This window comes from Bombina bombina, chromosome 5, assembly GCF_027579735.1.
Source record: "Bombina bombina isolate aBomBom1 chromosome 5, aBomBom1.pri, whole genome shotgun sequence".
NCBI lineage: Eukaryota > Metazoa > Chordata > Amphibia > Anura > Bombinatoridae > Bombina > Bombina bombina.
The window spans coordinates 203,135,145-203,158,957 of NC_069503.1; the positions used below are offsets into that span (position 1 = coordinate 203,135,145).

Sequence of the window (23,813 nt, forward strand, 5' to 3'; positions counted from 1 at the left end):
GATGTTAGGGAGGGCAGATTAGGGGTTAATACTATTTATTATAGGGTTTGCGAGGCGGGAGTGCGGCGGTTTAGGGGTTAATACATTTATTAGAGTGGCGGCAAGGTCCGGTCGGCAGATTAGGGGTTAATAAGTGTAGTTAAGGTAGCGGCGACGTTGGGGGGGCAGATTAGGGGTTAATAAATCTTATGTAGGTGTCGGCGATGTTAGGGGCAGCAGATTAGGGGTACATAGGGATAATGTAGGTTGCGGCGGTGTCCGGAGCAGCAGATTAGGGGTTAATAGTGTAATGCAGGGGTCAGTGATAGCGGGGTGTCGGCAGATTAGGGGTTAATGAGTGTAAGGTTAAGGGTGTTTAGACTCGGGGTTCATGTTAGGGTGTTAGGTGCAGACTTAGAAAGTGTTTCCCCATAGCAAACAATGGGGCTGCGTTAGGAGCTTAACGTTGCTTTTTTGCAGGTGTTATGTTTTTTTTCTGCCCAAACTGCCCCATTGTTTCCTATGGGGGAATCGTGCACGAGCACGTTTTTCCAGCTAGCCGCTACCGTAAGCAACGCTGGTATTGAGAGTTGAAGTGGCGGTAAATATGCCTGTACGCTCCCTTTTTGGAGCCTAACGCAGGCCTTCAGAGAACTCTAAATACCAGCGTTGTTTAGAAGCAGCGCTAGAAAAAAAACATGCTTAGCTAACGCACCCCTTTGGCCGCAAAACTCTAAATCTAGGTGATAGAGAGTTATTTGATTTGATCATTGAATCTTTGATGCAGGCCAGAAAGCCTGTAACACAAGAGATTTAACACAAGATAGGAAGACATATTTTAAGTGGTGTTATTCCAGAGCGTTTTCTTTGTATCTCTTTTAATTCCTAGCATCTTTCAGTTTTTCCGAAAGCCCTTGACAAGGCTTTTCCACTATTTTCTGCCTTATCTCTTTTTTTTCATAGGAAGTTGTCTAAACCTCCTGAGGTTCAAACATTTGTTCAGGCGTTAGTTAGAATTAGGCCACTGATAGAACCTATCTCTCACCTATAGTCCTAAATAAATCCCCTATTTGGATGTAGTATTGAGGGGTAATTATTATTATTATTATTAGCAGGTATTTGTAGAGCGCTAACAGGTTCGGCAGCGATATGGACATAGGTGGTATATAAAAACAATTACAGGGATCTAATGGGTAGAGGGTCCTGCCGAGAGTTGCACTGTTGTAGTCGGCTCTTATGAAGGTGGACTACAAACAGCTGGGCTCATAGGCTTACATGCTATGGGGTTTAAGGGGATAGCAGTGGAGATAGGAGAGTTAGTGTAGGTTGTATGCGTCCCTGAATAGTAGAGTCTTCAGGGAGCACTTGAAGCTTTTAAAACTAGGGGAGAGTCTTGTGGAGTGAGGCAGAGAGTTTCATAAGATGGGAGCCAGTCTGGAGAAATCTTTTAAACGGGAATGTGAGGAGGAGAGTAGGAGATCATGAGCGGAGCAAAAGGAGTCGGGAGGGAGAGTATCTGGAGACAAGGTCGAGATATAGGGGGGAGCAATGCAATTGAAGGCTTTATAAGTCAGAGTGAGAATTTTGTGTTTAATCCTGGAGGCAAGAGGAAGCCAGTGAGGGTATTGGCAGAGAGGTGCGGCAGATGAAGAGTGACGTGTAAGGAAGATGAGCCTGGCAGAGGCATTCATTATGGATTGTAAAGGAGCTATACGGCAGCTAGGGAGACCAGAGAGGATGGAGTCACATTAGTCGAGGCGGGAAAGGATGAGAGAGTGGATTAAAACCTTAGTTGTGTCTTGTGTAAGAAATGTCTGATTTTAGCAATGCTTTTAAGGTGGAAGAGGCAGGCTTTGGCCAAGGACTGAATGTGAGGAGTGAAAGAAAGTTCTGAGTCAAATGTGACCCCAAGACATCGGGCATGTGAGGTTGGGTTAATGATGGAGTTATCAACAGTTATAGTGTCATGTCTGATGCTGTTTCTCCTTTAATACACTAACTGCTGCCTTACTATTTACATATAACTTGCTGACACGCCCCTAACTTCTTTCATAAAGGCTGCACAACACCTCATATCTTTGCTTGGTAATTCTTATCCACAGGAAGTAGCCAGCCTATTCTCCTTGCACTCTGCACGCTTCTGATTCAACTCACACTGTTCAGCTAATTTCAGTGTTTCAGTGATCACAGCCGTTAGCGGTGACGTCACACGCCATTCTGGAATCCTTCTCAGCTTGCTACAGCAGCCGGAGCTGCATCGTGTCCCTGGCATATCAGACTTTCTCCTCACTCAACCTAACCTGTCTGAAGTTGAAGTAAGTCCTTATCCTCAGATATTGCAACCATTCCTTGCAAAGCACGTTTATGCTTCTGTGTCTCCTTTTTGTTATTGACAGAATTGTTACATGGTTTCACACTCCTCATCTACTACAGATTGTTTAACTTTGCAGTCTCACCATTTATCTCCTGAACAAAACCCGTATTATGTGTCAGCTTCTCTTTGAACCAAAACTAATGACTTGTAATGTATACTTCTACTTTCTCCAACATAGGTGTGTCCGGTCCACGGCGTCATCCTTACTTGTGGGATATTCTCTTCCCCAACAGGAAATGGCAAAGAGCCCAGCAAAGCTGGTCACATGATCCCTCCTAGGCTCCGCCTACCCCAGTCATTCTCTTTGCCGTTGTACAGGCAACATCTCCACGGAGATGGCTTAGAGTTTTTTAGTGTTTAACTGTAGTTTTTATTATTCAATCAAGAGTTTGTTATTTTAAAATAGTGCTGGTATGTACTATTTACTCAGAAACAGAAAAGAGATGAAGATTTCTGTTTGTATGAGGAAAATGATTTTAGCAACCGTCACTAAAATCCATGGCTGTTCCACACAGGACTGTTGAGAGCAATTAACTTCAGTTGGGGGAACAGTGAGCAGTCTCTTGCTGCTTGAGGTATGACACATTCTAACAAGACGATGTAATGCTGGAAGCTGTCATTTTCCCTATGGGATCCGGTAAGCCATGTTTATTAAGATCGTAAATAAGGGCTTCACAAGGGCTTATTAAGACTGTAGACTTTTTCTGGGCTAAATCGATTCATTATTAACACATATTTAGCCTTGAGGAATCATTTTATCTGGGTATTTTGATATAATAATATCGGCAGGCACTGTTTTAGACACCTTATTCTTTAGGGGCTTTCCCAAATCATAGGCAGAGCCTCATTTTCGCGCCGGTGTTGCGCACTTGTTTTTGAGAGGCATGACATGCAGTCGCATGTGAGAGGAGCTCTGATACTTAGAAAAGACTTTCTGAAGGCGTCATTTGGTATCGTATTCCCCTTTGGGCTTGGTTGGGTCTCAGCAAAGCAGATACCAGGGACTGTAAAGGGGTTAAAGTTAAAAACGGCTCCGGTTCCGTTATTTTAAGGGTTAAAGCTTCCAAATTTGGTGTGCAATACTTTTAAGGCTTTAAGACACTGTGGTGAAAATTTGGTGAATTTTGAACAATTCCTTCATGTTTTTTCGCAATTGCAGTAATAAAGTGTGTTCAGTTTAAAATTTAAAGTGACAGTAACGGTTTTATTTTAAAACGTTTTTTGTACTTTGTTATCAAGTTTATGCCTGTTTAACATGTCTGAACTACCAGATAGACTGTGTTCTGAATGTGGGGAAGCCAGAATTCCTATTCATTTAAATAAATGTGATTTATGTGACAATGACAATGATGCCCAAGATGATTCCTCAAGTGAGGGGAGTAAGCATGGTACTGCATCATTCCCTCCTTCGTCTACACGAGTCTTGCCCACTCAGGAGGCCCCTAGTACATCTAGCGCGCCAATACTCCTTACTATGCAACAATTAACGGCTGTAATGGATAATTCTGTCAAAAACATTTTAGCCAAAATGAACACTTATCAGCGTAAGCGTGACTGCTCTGTTTTAGATACTGAAGAGCATGACGATGCTGATAATAATGGTTCTGAAGGGCCCCTAACCCAGTCTGATGGGGCCAGGGAGGTTTTGTCTGAGGGAGAAATTACTGATTCAGGGAACATTTCTCAACAAGCTGAACCTGATGTGATTACGTTTAAATTTAAGTTGGAACATCTCCGCATTCTGCTCAAGGAGGTATTATCCACTCTGGATGATTGTGACAAGTTGGTCATCCCAGAGAAACTATGTAAAATGGACAAGTTCCTAGAGGTCCCGGGGCTCCCAGAAGCTTTTCCTATACCCAAGCGGGTGGCGGACATTGTTAATAAAGAATGGGAAAGGCCCGGTATTCCTTTCGTCCCTCCCCCCATATTTAAAAAATTGTTTCCTATGGTCGACCCCAGAAAGGACTTATGGCAGACAGTCCCCAAGGTCGAGGGATCGGTTTCCACTTTAAACAAACGCACCACTATACCCATAGAGGATAGTTGTGCTTTCAAAGATCCTATGGATAAAAAATTAGAAGGTTTACTTAAAAAGATGTTTGTTCAGCAGGGTTACCTTCTACAACCAATTTCATGCATTGTCCCTGTAGCTACAGCCGCATGTTTCTGGTTCGATGAGCTGATAAAGGCGGTCGATAGTGATTCTCCTCCTTATGAGGAGATTATGGACAGAATCAATGCTCTCAAATTGGCTAATTCTTTCACCCTAGACGCCACTTTGCAATTGGCTAGGTTAGCGGCTAAGAATTCAGGGTTTGCTATTGTGGCGCGCAGAGCGCTTTGGTTGAAATCTTGGTCAGCTGATGCGTCTTCCAAGAACAAGCTACTTAACATTCCTTTCAAGGGGAAAACGCTGTTTGGCCCTGACTTGAAAGAGATTATCTCTGATATCACTGGGGGTAAGGGCCACGCCCTTCCTCAGGATCGGCCTTTCAAGGCAAAAAATAAACCTAATTTTCGTCCCTTTCGTAGAAACGGACCAGCCCAAAGTGCTACGTCCTCTAAGCAAGAGGGTAATACTTCTCAAGCCAAGCCAGCTTGGAGACCAATGCAAGGCTGGAACAAGGGAAAGCAGGCCAAGAAACCTGCCACTGCTACCAAGACAGCATGAAATGTTGGCCCCCGATCCGGGACCGGATCTGGTGGGGGGCAGACTCTCTCTCTTCGCTCAGGCTTGGGCAAGAGATGTTCTGGATCCTTGGGCGCTAGAAATAGTCTCCCAAGGTTATCTTCTGGAATTCAAGGGGCTTCCCCCAAGGGGGAGGTTCCACAGGTCTCAGTTGTCTTCAGACCACATAAAAAGACAGGCATTCTTACATTGTGTAGAAGACCTGTTAAAAATGGGAGTGATTCATCCTGTTCCATTAAGAGAACAAGGGATGGGGTTCTACTCCAATCTGTTCATAGTTCCCAAAAAAGAGGGAACGTTCAGACCAATCTTAGATCTCAAGATCTTAAACAAGTTTCTCAAGGTTCCATCGTTCAAGATGGAAACCATTCGAACTATTCTTCCTTCCATCCAGGAAGGTCAATTCATGACCACAGTGGATTTAAAGGATGCGTATCTACATATTCCTATCCACAAGGAACATCATCGGTTCCTAAGGTTCGCATTCCTGGACAAGCATTACCAGTTCGTGGCGCTTCCTTTCGGATTAGCCACTGCTCCAAGGATTTTCACAAAGGTACTAGGGTCCCTTCTAGCTGTGCTAAGACCAAGGGGCATTGCTGTAGTACCTTACTTGGACGACATTCTGATTCAAGCGTCGTCCCTTCCTCAAGCAAAGGCTCACACGGACATTGTCCTGGCCTTTCTCAGATCTCACGGATGGAAAGTGAACGTGGAAAAGAGTTCTCTATCTCCGTCAACAAGGGTTCCCTTCTTGGGAACAATAATAGACTCCTTAGAAATGAGGATTTTTCTGACAGAGGCCAGAAAAACAAAACTTCTAGACTCTTGTCGGATACTTCATTCCGTTCCTCTTCCTTCCATAGCGCAGTGCATGGAAGTGATCGGTTTGATGGTAGCGGCAATGGACATAGTTCCTTTTGCGCGCATTCATCTAAGACCATTACAACTGTGCATGCTCAGTCAGTGGAATGGGGACTATACAGACTTGTCTCCGAAGATACAAGTAAATCAGAGGACCAGAGACTCACTCCGTTGGTGGCTGTCCCTGGACAACCTGTCACAAGGGATGACATTCCGCAGACCAGAGTGGGTCATTGTCACGACCGACGCCAGTCTGATGGGCTGGGGCGCGGTCTGGGGATCCCTGAAAGCTCAGGGTCTTTGGTCTCGGGAAGAATCTCTTCTACCGATAAATATTCTGGAACTGAGAGCGATATTCAATGCTCTCAAGGCTTGGCCTCAGCTAGAGAGGGCCAAGTTCATACGGTTTCAATCAGACAACATGACAACTGTTGCGTATATCAACCATCAGGGGGGAACGAGGAGTTCCTTAGCGATGGAAGAAGTGACCAAAATCATTCTATGGGCGGAGTCTCACTCCTGCCACCTGTCTGCTATCCACATCCCAGGAGTGGAAAATTGGGAAGCGGATTTTCTGAGTCGTCAGACTTTGCATCCGGGGGAGTGGGAACTCCATCCGGAAATCTTTGCCCAAGTCACTCAGCTGTGGGGCATTCCAGACATGGATCTGATGGCCTCTCGTCAGAACTTCAAAGTTCCTTGCTACGGGTCCAGATCCAGGGATCCCAAGGCGGCTCTAGTGGATGCACTAGTAGCACCTTGGACCTTCAAACTAGCTTATGTGTTCCCGCCGTTTCCTCTCATCCCCAGGCTGGTAGCCAGGATCAACCAGGAGAGGGCGTCGGTGATCTTGATAGCTCCTGCGTGGCCACGCAGGACTTGGTATGCAGATCTGGTGAATATGTCATCGGCTCCACCTTGGAAGCTACCTTTGAGACGAGACCTTCTTGTTCAGGGTCCGTTCGAACATCCGAATCTGGTTTCACTCCAGCTGACTGCTTGGAGATTGAACGCTTGATCTTATCAAAGCGAGGGTTCTCAGATTCTGTTATCGATACTCTTATTCAGGCCAGAAAGCCTGTAACTAGAAAGATTTACCACAAAATTTGGAAAAAATATATCTGTTGGTGTGAATCTAAAGGATTCCCTTGGGACAAGGTTAAGATTCCTAAGATTCTATCCTTCCTTCAAGAAGGATTGGAAAAAGGATTATCTGCAAGTTCCCTGAAGGGACAGATTTCTGCCTTGTCTGTGTTACTTCACAAAAAGCTGGCAGCTGTGCCAGATGTTCAAGCCTTTGTTCAGGCTCTGGTTAGAATTAAGCCTGTTTACAAACCTTTGACTCCTCCTTGGAGTCTCAACTTAGTTCTTTCAGTTCTTCAGGGGGTTCCGTTTGAACCCTTACATTCCGTTGATATTAAGTTATTATCTTGGAAAGTTTTGTTTTTAGTTGCAATTTCTTCTGCTAGAAGAGTTTCGGAATTATCTGCTCTGCAGTGTTCTCCTCCTTATCTGGTGTTCCATGCAGATAAGGTGGTTTTACGTACTAAACCTGGTTTTCTTCCAAAAGTTGTTTCTAACAAAAACATTAACCAGGAGATTATCGTACCTTCTCTGTGTCCGAAACCAGTTTCAAAGAAGGAACGTTTGTTGCACAATTTGGATGTTGTTCGCGCTCTAAAATTCTATTTAGATGCTACAAAGGATTTTAGACAAACATCTTCCTTGTTTGTTGTTTATTCAGGTAAAAGGAGAGGTCAAAAAGCAACTTCTACCTCTCTCTCTTTTTGGATTAAAAGCATCATCAGATTGGCTTACGAGACTGCCGGACGGCAGCCTCCCGAAAGAATCACAGCTCATTCCACTAGGGCTGTGGCTTCCACATGGGCCTTCAAGAACGAGGCTTCTGTTGATCAGATATGTAGGGCAGCGACTTGGTCTTCACTGCACACTTTTACCAAATTTTACAAGTTTGATACTTTTGCTTCTTCTGAGGCTATTTTTGGGAGAAAGGTTTTGCAAGCCGTGGTGCCTTCCATTTAGGTGACCTGATTTGCTCCCTCCCTTCATCCGTGTCCTAAAGCTTTGGTATTGGTTCCCACAAGTAAGGATGACGCCGTGGACCGGACACACCTATGTTGGAGAAAACAGAATTTATGTTTACCTGATAAATTACTTTCTCCAACGGTGTGTCCGGTCCACGGCCCGCCCTGGTTTTTTAATCAGGTCTGATAATTTATTTTCTTTAACTACAGTCACCACGGTATCATATGGTTTCTCCTATGCAAATATTCCTCCTTAACGTCGGTCGAATGACTGGGGTAGGCGGAGCCTAGGAGGGATCATGTGACCAGCTTTGCTGGGCTCTTTGCCATTTCCTGTTGGGGAAGAGAATATCCCACAAGTAAGGATGACGCCGTGGACCGGACACACCGTTGGAGAAAGTAATTTATCAGGTAAACATAAATTCTGTTTTTGCATGCGTTAATCTTATTAGCTAATAAAGGTACTTGACTTTACATTCACACAGTTAAGTTCTCTTGCTTCTTAACAAGTATTGCATGTCTGTATGCCATCACCTCATAACAAATTGTCAGAATCTCTAAACGAACAGAGGATCCAGGTTTCCAGTAAGTTTGCTTACTTCTTGCTCCTCTGTTATCAGAGAAACTATCAAACAAACTGGGCATATAAATATATATTAATCTGTAGCAAAGGTCCATACTCTCACCTTTACACACTCCTCTCTCCTAGGGAGTCTAATCCTGACATATAGAGACATGGGGTGTGGAGATTTTGGAAGAAGGGGGGAAAATAAGGAGCTCAGTTGCGGAGAAATTTAGCTTGAGGTAGTGAGAGGACATCCAAGATGAGATATGAGACAGTTAGTGACACGAGTTAGCAAGGAAGGAGATAGTTCTGGTGCAGAGAGGTAGATTTGGGTATCGTCGGCATACCGATGATAGTGAATCCTGTGGGACTTTATTAAGGAACCTAATGAGGACATGTAGATTGAGAAGAGAAGGAGACCGAGGACAGAGCCTTGTGGTACCCCAACAGAAAGAGGTAATGGGGCAGAGGATGCCCCAGAGAAGACTACACTAAAGGTACGGTTAGACAGATAGGAAGAGAACCAAGAAAGAGCCCGGTCGCAGATGCCGAAGGATTGGAGGGTATGGAGCAAAAGAGGGTGGTCGACAGTATCAAAGGCTGCAGAGAAATCAAGGAGGATAAGTAGAGAGAAGTGGCCTTTGGATTTTGCTGTAAGTAGGTCTTTGGTAACCTTAACAATTGCTGTCTCTGTTGAGTGAAGGGGGCGAAATCCAGATTGCAGTGGATCAAGGAGGGAGTTTCATGTAAGGAAATGGGATACACGTGCATATACTAGCTTTTCAAGAAGCTTTGAGGCAAGAGGGAGTAGGGAAATAGGTCGGTAGTTGGATGGGGAGGTTGGATCAAGAGAAGGTTTTTTTGAGGATAGGTGTGACTAATGCATTTAAGAGATGTGGGAACTATACCAGTGCTGAGGGAGAGGTTGAAGATGTGTGTGAGTAGGGCTAAGGGTAGAAGAGAGGGAGGGGAGTAGTTGTGAGGGGATGAGGTCGAGGGGACAGGTAGTGAGGTGAAAGGATAGTATAAGGGCAGAAACCTCTTCCTCTGTAACAGGGGCAAAAGAGCTAAATCTATGGCTATGTGGGTTTTTGGTGATTGTGAGCTTTTGAGGGGGTGGGAGACCGGTAGTATGTTGAGAACTGATTTCATTTCTGATTGAGTCGATTTTGTTGTTGAAGTAGCTGGCAAAATCTTGAGCTGAGAGAAAAGTTGAGGTGGGGGTGGGCGGAGAAGAGTATTGAATGTGGAGAACAGACGTTTTGGAATTGAAGAAAGAATATAGATAAGAGTGGAGAAGTAATGTTGCTTATACAGATTAAGGGCAGAGTAGTAAGAGTTCAAGATGAATTTATAGGGAAGAAAGTCAGCAGAACTCCGAGATTTCCTCCAGTGTCGCTCAGCAGTACGGGAACATCTACGTAGGTACTGTGTCAGAGGAATATGCCAGGGCTGAGGATTAGTGTATGTTTTCCGAGCTATGGTAGGTGGGGCCAGATTATCAAGGACCGATGTAAGGGTGGAGTTATAGTGACAGATAGCTTCATCAGGACAGGAAAAAGAGGGGATGGAAGAAAGAAGAGGGTTAAGAGAGCTAGCGAGCTGTTGCTGATCTAGTGACTTGATACTTCTGTGAAGTTTAGTCTGAAGGGTAGAAGGAGGGAGAGTTGTAGGGAGGGAGGTGATGTTACAAGTGAGGAGGTGGTGGTCAGAAAGAGGAAAAGGTGAGTTTGTGAAGTTTGAGATAGTGCATCGATAGCTGAAAATCAGATCAAGGGAGTGACCATCTTTGTGAGTGGGAGAGTCAGTCCATTGTGACAGGCCTTAAGAGGAAGTGAGTTGCAGAAGTTGTTATGCAGAGGATTATCAACAGGGAGGTTGAAGTCACCGAGAATGAGGGCAGGGGTATCCGAGGAAAGGAAGTAAGGTAGCCAGGCGGCAAAGTGATCTAGAAATAGAGTTGCGGAGCCAGGGGGCAGTATATGACTGCAACGCGTAAAGAGAGGAGAGAGAATAAGGGAATCATGTGTATTTCGAATGAAGAAAATGTGAATGAAGAGAAGGGCTGTATTTGTTGAAAGGTGCAACGAGAGGAAAGTAAAATGCCAACACCACCTCCTTGTCTATTGTCAGACCTAGGAGTGTGGCTGAAGTGGAGACCCCCATGTGACAGTGCAGCAGAGGAAGCAGTGTCTGAAGGAGAGAGCCAGGTTTCTGTGAGAAGATTGAGAGAGTGGGAGATAAAGAAGTCATGGATAGAAGTGAGCTATCTTTATTTCCAAGTTATTTGTACATTATTTGTAGAAGTCAACGTTTCGACCCATTTATGGGCCTTCTTCAAGACAGTAAACAATTTTTATAATGCAGCACGTATTATACACTAAGAACTCCCATTAGAGCAGTGATAACTTGGAAATAAAGATATACTGTTTGTTGCTTTATAAATCCTGTGAGTGCCCTCCTACATTTGGACATTTATATATATATATATATATATATATATATATATATATATATATATATATATATCTTTTAAATATGGATTTTGTTTCAAAAGTAACCACTTGGTTTATCATCTTAACATGTATTTTGTTTGATATTTGTTACTGATCTTTAAGATTTGATTACCTATTATATCCTCCAGATGGCAAGTCTTAGGCATGTATAGAGTTAATCATTAATAAGTAAATGGCAATCATGTGATTTTCTCACCTATCAGAGACATTGTATGCCTTTAAAAGAGGCAGGTGTATAGGAATGTATTAGGCTTCTGATGACAGCGTAAGGCGAAACGCGTCAAGCCGCTTTTTGTCTTTTATCCATGTTTCAATAAATAACTTTCTTTTGCGCATATCACCTACTCTTTACTCAATGTTTTTTCTTTTTCTGTGAACCTATTTCTCCACCTTGGAATCTGAACTTACTTTTCTCTATATTACAAGGTTCTTCTCTTGAACCATTGCATTCCATTGATATTGACTATTATGGGCTAGATTACAAATGGAGCTCCTGTTTACGGGCGCACGATAAATAACCATCCATTACAAGTGGCTGGTTATTGCTACTGCGAGCTTGCGGTAGCAGTCAGATCTCTTTTTTTGGGCAACAATTCTAATGAAACCTCTATAGACCCTGCTTTGCCTTTCCTACCTTTTTTCCTATTCTCCACTCAGCTATATGTAAAAGTAAGAGAGAGGTGGGAGGTGGGATGGTTTTAAAGCTCTTGTATGGGTTCTTGACCTCCTCCTAGTGGCGGGAAATATATCCCATTTGTTATGGAGGACTTTGGACCATCATAATCACCAAAAAAAATAATTTATCACGTAAGCATAAATTTTGTTTTTGTTAGGCAGATGTTCCACAACTAAGAGCATAAAATGTTTTGTTTATAAGCTTGTGAGGCAAGAGATTGGAAAAGGGGAATCGGATTTAAACATGGAGGTGCCCACAACTTTATAGAAAGTTATTTATATATATATGTGTGTGTGTGTGTGTGTATTTTATACACATAGATTCTCAGTCTAATCTTTGTATTAAATACATAGTTATAGTGTTTAGGGTACCTTTAAGAAACCTATACTGCTTTTGAGAATTGGTTTTAGTCACATGAATAAAATGTTTCTTTTTTCTTTTTCTTTAGAGTATGAAGAAGAAAAACACAAACAAGCAGGAGATGGGTAAATACCTGCGATTCATAGTTTCCCGTATGAAGGAGAGGGTAGGTCTCACTTGTAGTATCAAATTGATTCCCCAGTTTCATCTCAAGTACGTGATTTCTTGCTTATGCACAATCTGTCTTCCTCTCCATGTCCACTATAGATGCGTTACATAACTTGACTACTTGTTTATATACAGTATATGTATACTTTTTTTTTTTTTTAATTATAGTTTTACCGAAGGCGCATTGTGAATATGATAATAGAATTTCTGTTCTGTGAGCTGGTGTCTGCTTAGCTTTTTACAATTGTGCTTTTTTATTGAGAAGATAAAGTGTTATAGCTTATAGTTTTTACTAATCAAAAGGACAGTTATAGTATACAACTAACAGAAGAGATCAGTAAAGGAATTTCGGTCTCAAACTGACGTTATAAATCAAACTCTATATATGTGGCTCAGGATTATTTACATAAGGGATGTGTCAAAGTTCAAATGACATTGATCTTCAATACAAAAATGCTCAAATATGTTAGCTTAGAGCATTTTCTTATTGCATTGTTGCCTGTCTGAAACTATGTGTTTAATCCCTAAACATGGGTTAAACACATAGTTAAAGTCAGCTACAGTGCCACAATTAACTTCAGCTACTGAGCCAAAACAGGGCTGTGATTGGTGGCTTCAGACATATGCTGGATGTGATTGGCTCAGTGGCCCATGTTCAGTTTGGGATTGGCAGTGCATTTTCACTCTAGAGCTGACTTGTGTCTTTAACCGCTTTGCTTTCTAATTCTGGTTCCCTTTTTCTATGGTTTTCCAAATCTTTAGGAACATAACTGTTTGAATTAATGAATCCGTCCATATGTGTGCAATATAACTTGAAATTGGTTTTCTTCCATTTTACATGCAAATAAGTAGTATTTTTGTCTGACAAATGTAAAAGTTTCATTTTAGTTCCATGTCCCCTGTACTGTGAACTCTTACACATACTTAGTAGGAGCTGCTGCCTCCGAAAGTGTGCACATAAATATATATATATTTTTTTAAATTACATTCTGTATCAGAATCACAAACGTTTAATTTTGACTTTAATGTTGCATTTATAAATAATAGTTCAGTTGATCACATTTTAGTTGAGTACTCATTTTATAGTTCCAAAGTGTGGCTTGTGGACTATTTTTTTTTTTATTGAGATGCAATTCAAGGCATATCAATATATATATCAGAAGAGTTAATATAGAGAAATTATTCCATACATATGGCCAATAAAAGTTTGACAAGATATAAATAGTGTGTGTGTGTGTGTATATATATATATATATATATATATGTATATATATATATATGACAATTTTCATGAGTATAAAAATGAAAATAATGTTTGCCTATCAAACTTTATGCCTTCAAGATGACACATGAGACCACTTATGGACCTCTTAATCCTATAAAATTTACAAAAGTTACAGAAGGCAGCCTAGAACAATAGGAGACCACTTTTGGGTCTCGATTAGAGAATCTCAATTTTCTTATTTTATAATATATAGAATACAGTATAGTTAAAACGGTGGTCTTGTGAAACTATCATTTAATTAGTAAACTATATCATCTGAACTATAAACCGTGCTCTGATATTCTTAAATACATTAAGATGGTTGATATGTTTCACTTAATAAAAAACAAATAGTACATCTGCTTATACCTGATGCTGAGAATATCATATTCAACAGGATATTATATTGATCAGCTAGTTAAACATTTGAACATATAATGCAGATTTGTACAAGATATGTTTTAACTTAATAGAATACAAATAATAAATCTGCTTATACCTGATGTTGAGCGTATCATATTTAATCTATGGCAGGATCTTATATTGATCAGCTAGGTAAACATTTGAACATATAATGCAGACTTGTACTAGATATGTTTTAACTTAATAAAATACAAAGAACAAATCTGCTCATACTTGATGTTGAGACTAGAGTATCATATTTAACTTATGGAAGGTTCTTAAATTGGTTGGCTAGGTAAAAATTTGAACATATAATGCAGAGTTGTACAGCCATTAACACTTTAATGGCCAGAAGTTGTTCCAGAAAAACTGAAAACCCATCTGACTAAACTTTGTATGGATAGAGTGTGAAAATATATAGGCAGTACTGAACAAAAGAAGAGGAGAGGAAAATATATAAATGAAAGGGTGCACCAATAGCGTAATTTTGAGGAGATAGTCTGTACCGATATTAAAAGGTTTGAGTAAGAGAGTGATACATGTTGAGTAGTGGCATAAGTATACAATAACTATATGGGCGTTTTAGCTTAAGGGGATCCCATATCATTCATATTAGGCTCCGGAGTGTGAAGCGTTAATGTCTCGCATCATAAAAGTAGATATAGGGACTACAAATATATGTCTATATACTCAGCGCTAAATGAGGGCTCTTTAAGCTGCTTCCAGAGGTAGAAAATATTACAGATACTTACATATTTATCAACAAGGATCCTAGCGGGTGTTAGGTGTGTTTAGTTAGGATACGTGTGTAACTGTGTGTTCCCCTTTCTGTAGTGTAATATTATAAATAAATGAACATGACACGTTTTTTTGTAATACATTTTTTATGTTTTTTTATTTTGGGTGTGGATTAGGTATTGGGCGATTTAAAGGGTCATGAAACCCAAATTTTTTCTTTCATGATTTCGATAGAGAATATAATTTTAAACAACTTTCCAATTTACGTTTATCTAGGAAAGCTTAAGAGCAGCAAAGAACCTAGGTTCTTGCTGCTGATTGGTGGCTGTATATACCGATTGTCATTGGCTTACCCATTTGTTCAGTCAGCAACTAGTAGTGCATTGCTGTTCATTCAACAAAGCATACCAAGAGAATGAAGAAAATTTGATAAAAGGAGTAAATTAGAAAGTTGCTTAAAATTGCATGCTCTATCTGAATCATGAAAAAAATATTTGGGTTTCATATCCCTTATATAAAGGGGTTTTCTTTTGCAAGATGTACCAAGTCCACGGATTCATCCTAACTTGTGGGATATTGTCCTACCTGACAGGAAGTAGCAAAGAGAGCACCACAGCAGAGCTGTCTATATAGCTCCCCACTTAACTCCACCCCCCAGTCATTGTCTTTGCTGGCTCTAAGCAGGAAGGGTAAAGAGAAGAGGTGTTAAACTGTTAGTTTTATTTTATCTTCAATCAAGTGTTTGTTATTTTTAAATGGTACTGGTGTTGTACTATTTACTCTCAGACAGGACATAGATGAAGATTTCTGCCTGGAGGATGATGATCTTAGCATTTGTAACTAAGGTCCACTGCTGTTCCCACATGAGCTGAGGAGTACAGGAAAACTTCAGTGTGAGGAACGGTTTCTTGCTATACAGCAATGAGGTATGTTCAGTCATATTTTCTGCAGAGACTGTGTTAACTCAGAAAGGCTGACAGTGTCCCCATTAGGGGAAGGGTAAGCAGTAATCGTAGTGTTATCAGAGGTTTTTACTAGCTTGCATAAAGGGTTAATTTCTTCTGTTATGTGTGATCAGTCCACGGGTCATCATTACTTCTGGGATATAACTCCTCCCCAACAGGAAATGCAAGAGGATTCACCCAGCAGAGCTGCATATAGCTCCTCCCCTCTACGTCACTCCCAGTCATTCTCTTGCACCCAACGACTAGATAGGATGTGTGAGAGGACTATGGTGATTATACTTAGTTTTTATAACTTCAATCAAAAGTTTGTTATTTTACAATAGCACCGGAGCGTGTTATTGCCTCTCTGGCAGAGTTTGAAGAAGAATCTACCAGAGTTTTTTACTATGATTTTAACCGGAGTAGTTAAGATCATATTGCTGTTTCTCGGCCATCTGAGGGAGGTAAAAGCTTCAGATCAGGGGACAGCGGGCAGATGAATCTGCATTGAGGTATGTAGCAGTTTTTATTTTCTGAATGGAATTGATGAGAAAATCCTGCCATACCGTTATAATAACATGTATGTATACTCTACACTTCAGTATTCCGGGGATGGTACTTCACTGGAATTACTCTGTAAAAAGTACATTAAACCTTTTAATAGGTATTTATTATGTTAAACGTTTTTGCTGGAATGTAGAATCGTTTCCATTTTCTGAGGTACTGAGTGAATAATTGTTTGGGCATTATTTTTCCACTTGGCAGTTGCTTGTTTTAATTGTGACAGTTTCGTTTCTCTCTCACTGCTGTGTGTGAGGGGGAGGGGCCGTTTTTGGCGCTCTTTGCTACGCATCAAAAATTTCCAGTCAGTTACTCTTGTATTTCCTGCATGATCCGGTTCATCTCTAACAGAACTCAGGGGTCTTCAAACTTCTTTGAAGGGAGGTAGATTCTCTCAGCAGAGCTGTGAGACTTATATATTGACTGTGATTAAAAACGTTGCTCTGTAATTTTTACGTTTCAAATTTAATTATTGTTACTTTACTAATGGGAACAAACCCTTGCTAAAAGTTGTGTTGTTTTCAAGGATTGATGCTATAACAGTTTTTCAGTTCATTATTTCAACTGTCATTTAATCGTTTAGTGCTTCTTTGAGGCACAGTACGTTTTTGTTAAATAAGATTGTAACCAAGTTGCAAGTTTATTTGCTAGTGTGTTAAACATGTCTGATTCAGAGGAAGATACCTGTGTCATTTGTTCCAATGCCAAGGTGGAGCCCAATAGAAATTTATGTACTAACTGTATTGATGCTACTTTAAATAAAAGCCAATCTGTACAAATTGAACAAATTTCACCAAACAGCGAGGGGAGAGTTATGCCGACTAACTCGCCTCACGTGTCAGTACCTGCATCTCCCGCCCGGGAGGTGCGTGATATTGTGACGCCTAGTACATCTGGGCGGCCATTACAGATAACATTACAAGATATGGCTACTGTTATGACTGAAGTTTTGGCTAAATTACCAGAACTAAGGGGCAAGCGTGATCACTCTGGGGTGAGAACAGAGTGCGCTGATAATACTAGAGCCATGTCTGATACTGAGTCACAGCTTGCAGAGCATGAGGACGGAGAGCTTCATTCTGTGGGTGACGGTTCTGATCCAAACAGATTGGATTCAGATATTTCAAATTTTAAATTTAAATTGGAGAACCTCCGTGTATTACTAGGGGAGGTTTTAGCGGCTCTTAATGATTGTAACACTGTTGCAATACCAGAGAAATTGTGTAGGTTGGATAAATACTTTGCGGTACCGGCGAGTACTGACGTTTTTCCTATACCTAAGAGACTAACTGAAATTGTTACTAAGGAGTGGGATAGACCCGGTGTGCCGTTCTCACCCCCTCCAATATTTAGAAAGATGTTTCCAATAGACGCCACCACACGGGACTTATGGCAAACGGTCCCTAAGGTGGAGGGAGCAGTTTCTACTTTAGCTAAGCGTACCACTATCCCGGTGGAGGATAGCTGTGCTTTTTCAGATCCAATGGATAAAAAATTAGAGGGTTACCTTAAGAAAATGTTTGTTCAACAAGGTTTTATATTGCAACCCCTTGCATGCATCGCGCCGATTACGGCTGCGGCAGCATTTTGGATGGAGTCTCTGGAAGAGAACCTTAGTTCAGCTACGCTGGACGACATTACGGACAGACTTAGAGTCCTTAAACTAGCTAATTCATTCATTTCGGAGGCCGTAGTACATTTAACCAAACTTACGGCTAAGAACTCAGGATTCGCCATTCAGGCACGTAGGGCGCTGTGGCTAAAATCCTGGTCAGCTGATGTAACTTCTAAGTCCAAATTACTTAATATACCTTTCAAAGGGCAAGCTTTATTTGGGCCCGGTTTGAAAGAAATTATCGCTGACATTACAGGAGGTAAGGGCCACGCCCTGCCTCAAGACAAAGCCAAGGCTAAGGCTAGACAGTCTAATTTTCGTCCCTTTCGGAATTTCAAAGCAGGAGCAGCACCAACTTCCACTGCACCAAAACAGGAAGGAGCCGTTGCTCGTTACAGACAAGGCTGGAAACCTAACCAGTCCTGGAACAAGGGCAAGCAGGCCAGGAAACCTGCTGCTGCCCCTAAGACAGCATGAATCGAGGGCCCCCGATCCGGGACCGGATCTAGTGGGGGGCAGACTCTCTCTCTTCGCCCAGGCTTGGGCAAGAGATGTTCAAGATCCCTGGGCGCTAGAGATCATATCTCAGGGATACCTTCTAGACTTCAAATTCTCTCCCCCAAGAGGGAGATTTCATCTGTCAAGGTTGTCAACAAACCAGATAAAGAAAGAAGCGTTTCTACGCTGTGTACAAGATCTGTTATTAATGGGAGTGATCCATCCGGTTCCGCGGTCGGAACAAGGACAAGGGTTTTACTCAAACCTGTTTGTGGTTCCCAAAAAAGAGGGAACTTTCAGGCCAATCTTGGATTTAAAGATCCTAAACAAATTCCTAAGAGTTCCATCGTTCAAAATGGAAAGTATTCGGACAATCTTACCCATGATCCAAAAGGGTCAGTACATGACCACAGTGGATTTAAAGGATGCTTACCTTCACATACCGATTCACAAAGATCATTACCGGTATCTAAGGTTTGCCTTCTTAGACAGGCATTACCAGTTTGTAGCTCTTCCATTCGGATTGGCTACGGCTCCAAGAATCTTCACAAAGTTTCTGGGTGCCCTTCTGGCGGTACTAAGACCGCGAGGAATTTCGGTAGCTCCGTACCTAGACGACATTCTGATACAAGCTTCAAGCTTTCAAACTGCCAAGTCTCATACAGAGTTAGTTCTGGCATTTCTAAGGTCGCATGGATGGAAAGTGAACGAAAAGAAGAGTTCTCTCTTTCCTCTCACAAGAGTTCCATTCTTGGGGACTCTTATAGATTCTGTAGAAATGAAGATTTATCTGACAGAAGACAGATTAACAAAGCTTCTAAATGCATGCCGTGTCCTTCATTCCATTCAACTCCCGTCAGTAGCTCAATGCATGGAGGTGATCGGCTTAATGGTAGCAGCAATGGACATAGTACCCTTTGCACGTCTACATCTCAGACCGCTGCAATTGTGCATGCTGAGTCAGTGGAATGGGGATTACTCAGACTTGTCCCCTACTCTGAATCTGGATCAAGAGACCAGAAACTCTCTTCTATGGTGGCTTTCTCGGCCACATCTGTCCAGGGGGATGCCATTCAGCAGGCCGGACTGGACAATTGTAACAACAGACGCCAGCCTACTAGGTTGGGGCGCTGTCTGGAATTCTCTGAAGGCTCAGGGACAATGGAATCAGGAGGAAAGTCTCCTACCAATAAACATTCTGGAATTGAGAGCAGTTCTCAATGCCCTTCTGGCTTGGCCCCAGTTAAAAACTCGGGGGTTCATCAGGTTTCAGTCGGACAACATCACGACTGTAGCTTACATCAACCATCAAGGAGGGACAAGAAGCTCCCTAGCAATGATGGAAGTATCAAAGATAATTCGCTGGGCAGAATCTCACTCTTGCCACCTGTCAGCAATCCACATCCCGGGAGTGGAGAACTGGGAGGCGGATTTCTTGAGTCGCCAGACTTTTCATCCGGGGGAGTGGGAACTTCATCCGGAGGTCTTTGCCCAAATACTTCGACGTTGGGGCAAACCAGAGATAGATCTCATGGCGTCTCGCCAGAACGCCAAACTTCCTCGCTACGGGTCCAGATCCAGGGATCCGGGAGCGGTTCTGATAGATGCTTTGACAGCACCTTGGAACTTCGGGATGGCTTATGTGTTTCCACCCTTCCCGCTGCTTCCTCGATTGATTGCCAAAATCAAACAGGAGAGAGCATCAGTGATTCTAATAGCGCCTGCATGGCCACGCAGGACTTGGTATGCAGATCTAGTGGACATGTCATCCTGTCCGCCTTGGTCTCTACCTCTAAGACAGGACCTTCTGATACAGGGTCCATTCAAACATCAAAATCTAACTTCTCTGAAGCTGACTGCTTGGAAATTGAACGCTTGATTTTATCAAAACGTGGTTTTTCTGAGTCGGTTATTGATACCCTGATACAGGCTAGGAAGCCTGTTACCAGAAGGATTTACCATAAGATATGGCGTAAATACCTATACTGGTGCGAATCCAAAGGTTACTCCTGGAGTAAGGTTAGGATTCCTAGGATATTGTCTTTTCTACAAGAAGGTTTAGAAAAGGGTTTATCGGCTAGTTCATTAAAGGGACAGATCTCAGCTCTGTCCATCTTGTTGCACAGGCGTCTGTCAGAAAATCCAGACGTCCAGGCCTTTTGTCAGGCTTTAACTAGAATCAAGCCTGTGTTTAAAACTGTTGCTCCGCCATGGAGTTTAAACCTTGTTCTTAACGTTCTACAAGGAGTTCCGTTTGAACCCCTTCATTCCATTGATATAAAGTTGTTATCTTGGAAAGTGTTATTTTTAATGGCTATTTCTTCGGCTCGGAGAGTCTCTGAGTTATCAGCTTTACATTGTGATTCTCCTTATTTGATTTTTCATTCAGATAAGGTAGTTCTGCGTACTAAACCTGGGTTCTTACCTAAGGTAGTCACTAACAGGAACATCAATGAAGAGATCGTGGTTCCTTCCCTGTGCCCGAATCCTTCTTCAAAGAAGGAACGTCTTCTACACAATCTGGATGTAGTTCGTGCCCTCAAGTTCTACTTGCAGGCAACTAAGGATTTTCGACAAACGTCTTCCCTGTTTGTCGTGTACTCTGGTCAGAGGAGAGGTCATAAGGCTTCGGCTACCTCTCTCTCCTTCTGGCTTCGTAGCATAATTCGTTTAGCCTATGAGACTGCTGGACAGCAGCCTCCTGAAAGAATTACAGCTCATTCTACTAGAGCTGTGGCTTCCACTTGGGCCTTTAAGAATGAGGCCTCTGTTGAACAGATTTGCAAGGCTGCAACTTGGTCTTCGCTTCATACTTTTTCCAAATTTTACAAATTTGACACTTTTGCTTCTTCGGAGGCTATTTTTGGGAGAAAGGTTCTTCAGGCAGTGGTTCCTTCTGTATAATGAGCCTGCCTATCCCTCCCGTCATCCGTGTACTTTTGCTTTGGTATTGGTATCCCAGAAGTAATGATGACCCGTGGACTGATCACACATAACAGAAGAAAACATAATTTATGCTTACCTGATAAATTCCTTTCTTCTGTTGTGTGATCAGTCCACGGCCCGCCCTGTTTTTTAAGGCAGGTAGATATTTTTTAAATTATACTCCAGTCACCACTTCACCTTTGGTTTCTCCTTTCTCGTTGATTCTTGGTCGAATGACTGGGAGTGACGTAGAGGGGAGGAGCTATATGCAGCTCTGCTGGGTGAATCCTCTTGCATTTCCTGTTGGGGAGGAGTTATATCCCAGAAGTAATGATGACCCGTGGACTGATCACACAACAGAAGAAAGGAATTTATCAGGTAAGCATAAATTATGTTTTTTTGTGGGCACTCAGTTTGTTATGTGAATTTTCTGTTTTATGGGACATTTGCTTGAGGGTTCTTTGGGGTTGTTTATAACCCACATGGCTTTCAGGCAGGGTTTGTTAGTTTTGTGTAGACCCCAGCAACATTGAGTGTTGTGTTTTTTTCATTAAATAAAGTGTTTTCCAAGCTTGCTTGCTTGATTACTAGCCTGTTAAACATGTCTGACACTGAGGAAACCCATTGTTCAATTTGTTTAGAAGCCATTGTGGAACCCCCTCTAAGAATGCGTCCCAATTATATTGATATGTCTATAAATTGCAAACAGCATATTTTGACTTATAAGAATTTGGCATATGGGGCTCCATTTATCATTGTTTGGAGAAATCCGACTTTCAGTTCTCCAAGAAGTTCTCCGCAGCTCGCCCTCTGTGAGGCGCACTTGTGCGCCAATATTTATCAAAAAACTGGTCGTATTATACCGCTTTTTTCAAAAGTCGAGATGCGGCATGTTAATGATAAATCTCGACTATATTTACCATTCCATCATCGTAAAAAAGCGCATATTTTTGGTATTTTCCTTTTTTATTACTGGATATAGCCATTCTTTTTAATAATGTTATATAATTGTTGTAATTTAATGTTATATAAACATTTATATTTGTAATATGAATTGAACAAATTTCTATATTATTATTCTTTTTGTGTTTTTTTTACAAACCACAACCTTTTACTACTATTCCACGTTATTTTTAACAGATGGCTTACATATTCCAAAGTCATTTTTTTTTGTTTATTTACTTAACACACCGCATGCAGACCTTTTTCTACTATTCAACGTTATTTTTAACACATGTCTTACTTATTACAAAGTCATGTGTTTTGGTTTCTCTACATTACACACCCCATACAGACCTTTTAGGCCTCCATTTATCATGATAAATGGAGCCCATACTATTATTCCACGTTATTTTAACACGTCTCACATATTACAAAGTCCTTATTTTTTGGTTTATCTACTTTAGACACCCCATACAGACCTTTTACTATTATTCTACGTTATTTTAGCACATGTCTTACAAAGTCTTGTTTTTTTGTCTTTTGTTTAGCTATTTTAGACACCCCATGCAGACCTTTAACTATTATTCCTTTTGATTTTCAACACGTCTTTTATCTTTACCAACTAATTTGTTTTTCTCTACCTACTTTACACAACCCCTCTAGACATTTCACTACTATTCTTTTCAAATTAACGTCTTACATTGACCTAATCTTACCCTTTCATTGATAAGATGTTTCAATATATTACACAATAACGACAATTGTTTATATTTGTTAAATAATATATGCATTTATTCTGTATATAAAATAAAATTAAAAAAAATGTTGCTAGCACATTCATACATTTTTTAATAACACATAAATGAAAAAGTTAAATTTTTTCATATTTCAGCCTCATTTTCCTGACTGCTGAGTAACTGCTTATCAGTCCAGTTTCAGCTTTAAGCAGGACTTCAAGGAGCTCTTTTTTGCTTATTACAATTTTTTCATCATCCGGAACTAAAAAAATAAAAAATATATATATTTATATTAAACATATATTTTGATTCTTTTGAATAGCATTTATAGACATGAGAGTAAAAAAAATATCTGTCAATGGAATTACCAACAGCAATAACATATATTTATTCATAAATGCTATAACACTTACCCCAGTTATAATATTGAGGTGACTGAGAGTCTTCATCGTGCACCTCTAAGTTTCTTATATTTTGTTGAGTTTCTTCAAAAAACAAAATTTTGATTACAATGTATTGATAATGTAACTTTAAAATATATCTATCTTACACTATATTTTTCTCTCTATCTATGTTATCTTTCAATTAATTTTATTTCTATATTTAAATCTGTCTTTTTTGATCTATATACATATATCTATCTGTCAATATATATATATATATTAATATATCTATCTATCTATCTATCTATCTATCTATATATATATATATATATATATATATTGATATATATATAAAAAAATATGTGTGTTTGTGTTTTTATATATATATATATATATATATATATATATATATTTGTGTATTTAAAAAAATATATACACATATTAATACAATTGATATATATATATATATATATATGTGTATATATATATATATGCATACATACCTATTGTTTTTTATTTATATATATATATATATATATATATATATATATATATATATATATAT

General features: G+C 40.6%; 1 protein-coding gene across 5 annotated transcripts in view; it reads left to right on the top strand.

Annotated features, from left to right (window-relative positions):
• ZMYND11 (zinc finger MYND-type containing 11) overlaps positions 1-23,813 on the top strand; it is a 375,736-nt gene that overhangs the window by 208,073 nt on the left and 143,850 nt on the right. For 4 of the 5 annotated variants that reach the window (XM_053713832.1, XM_053713834.1, XM_053713835.1 and 1 more), the window contains one exon: positions 12,160-12,237. In XM_053713832.1, the coding sequence (XP_053569807.1) occupies positions 12,160-12,237 (78 nt within the window). Of the gene's footprint in view, positions 1-870; positions 2,295-12,159; positions 12,238-23,813 lie in introns of those variants that run through there. The other variant, XM_053713836.1, reaches the window with a different exon arrangement.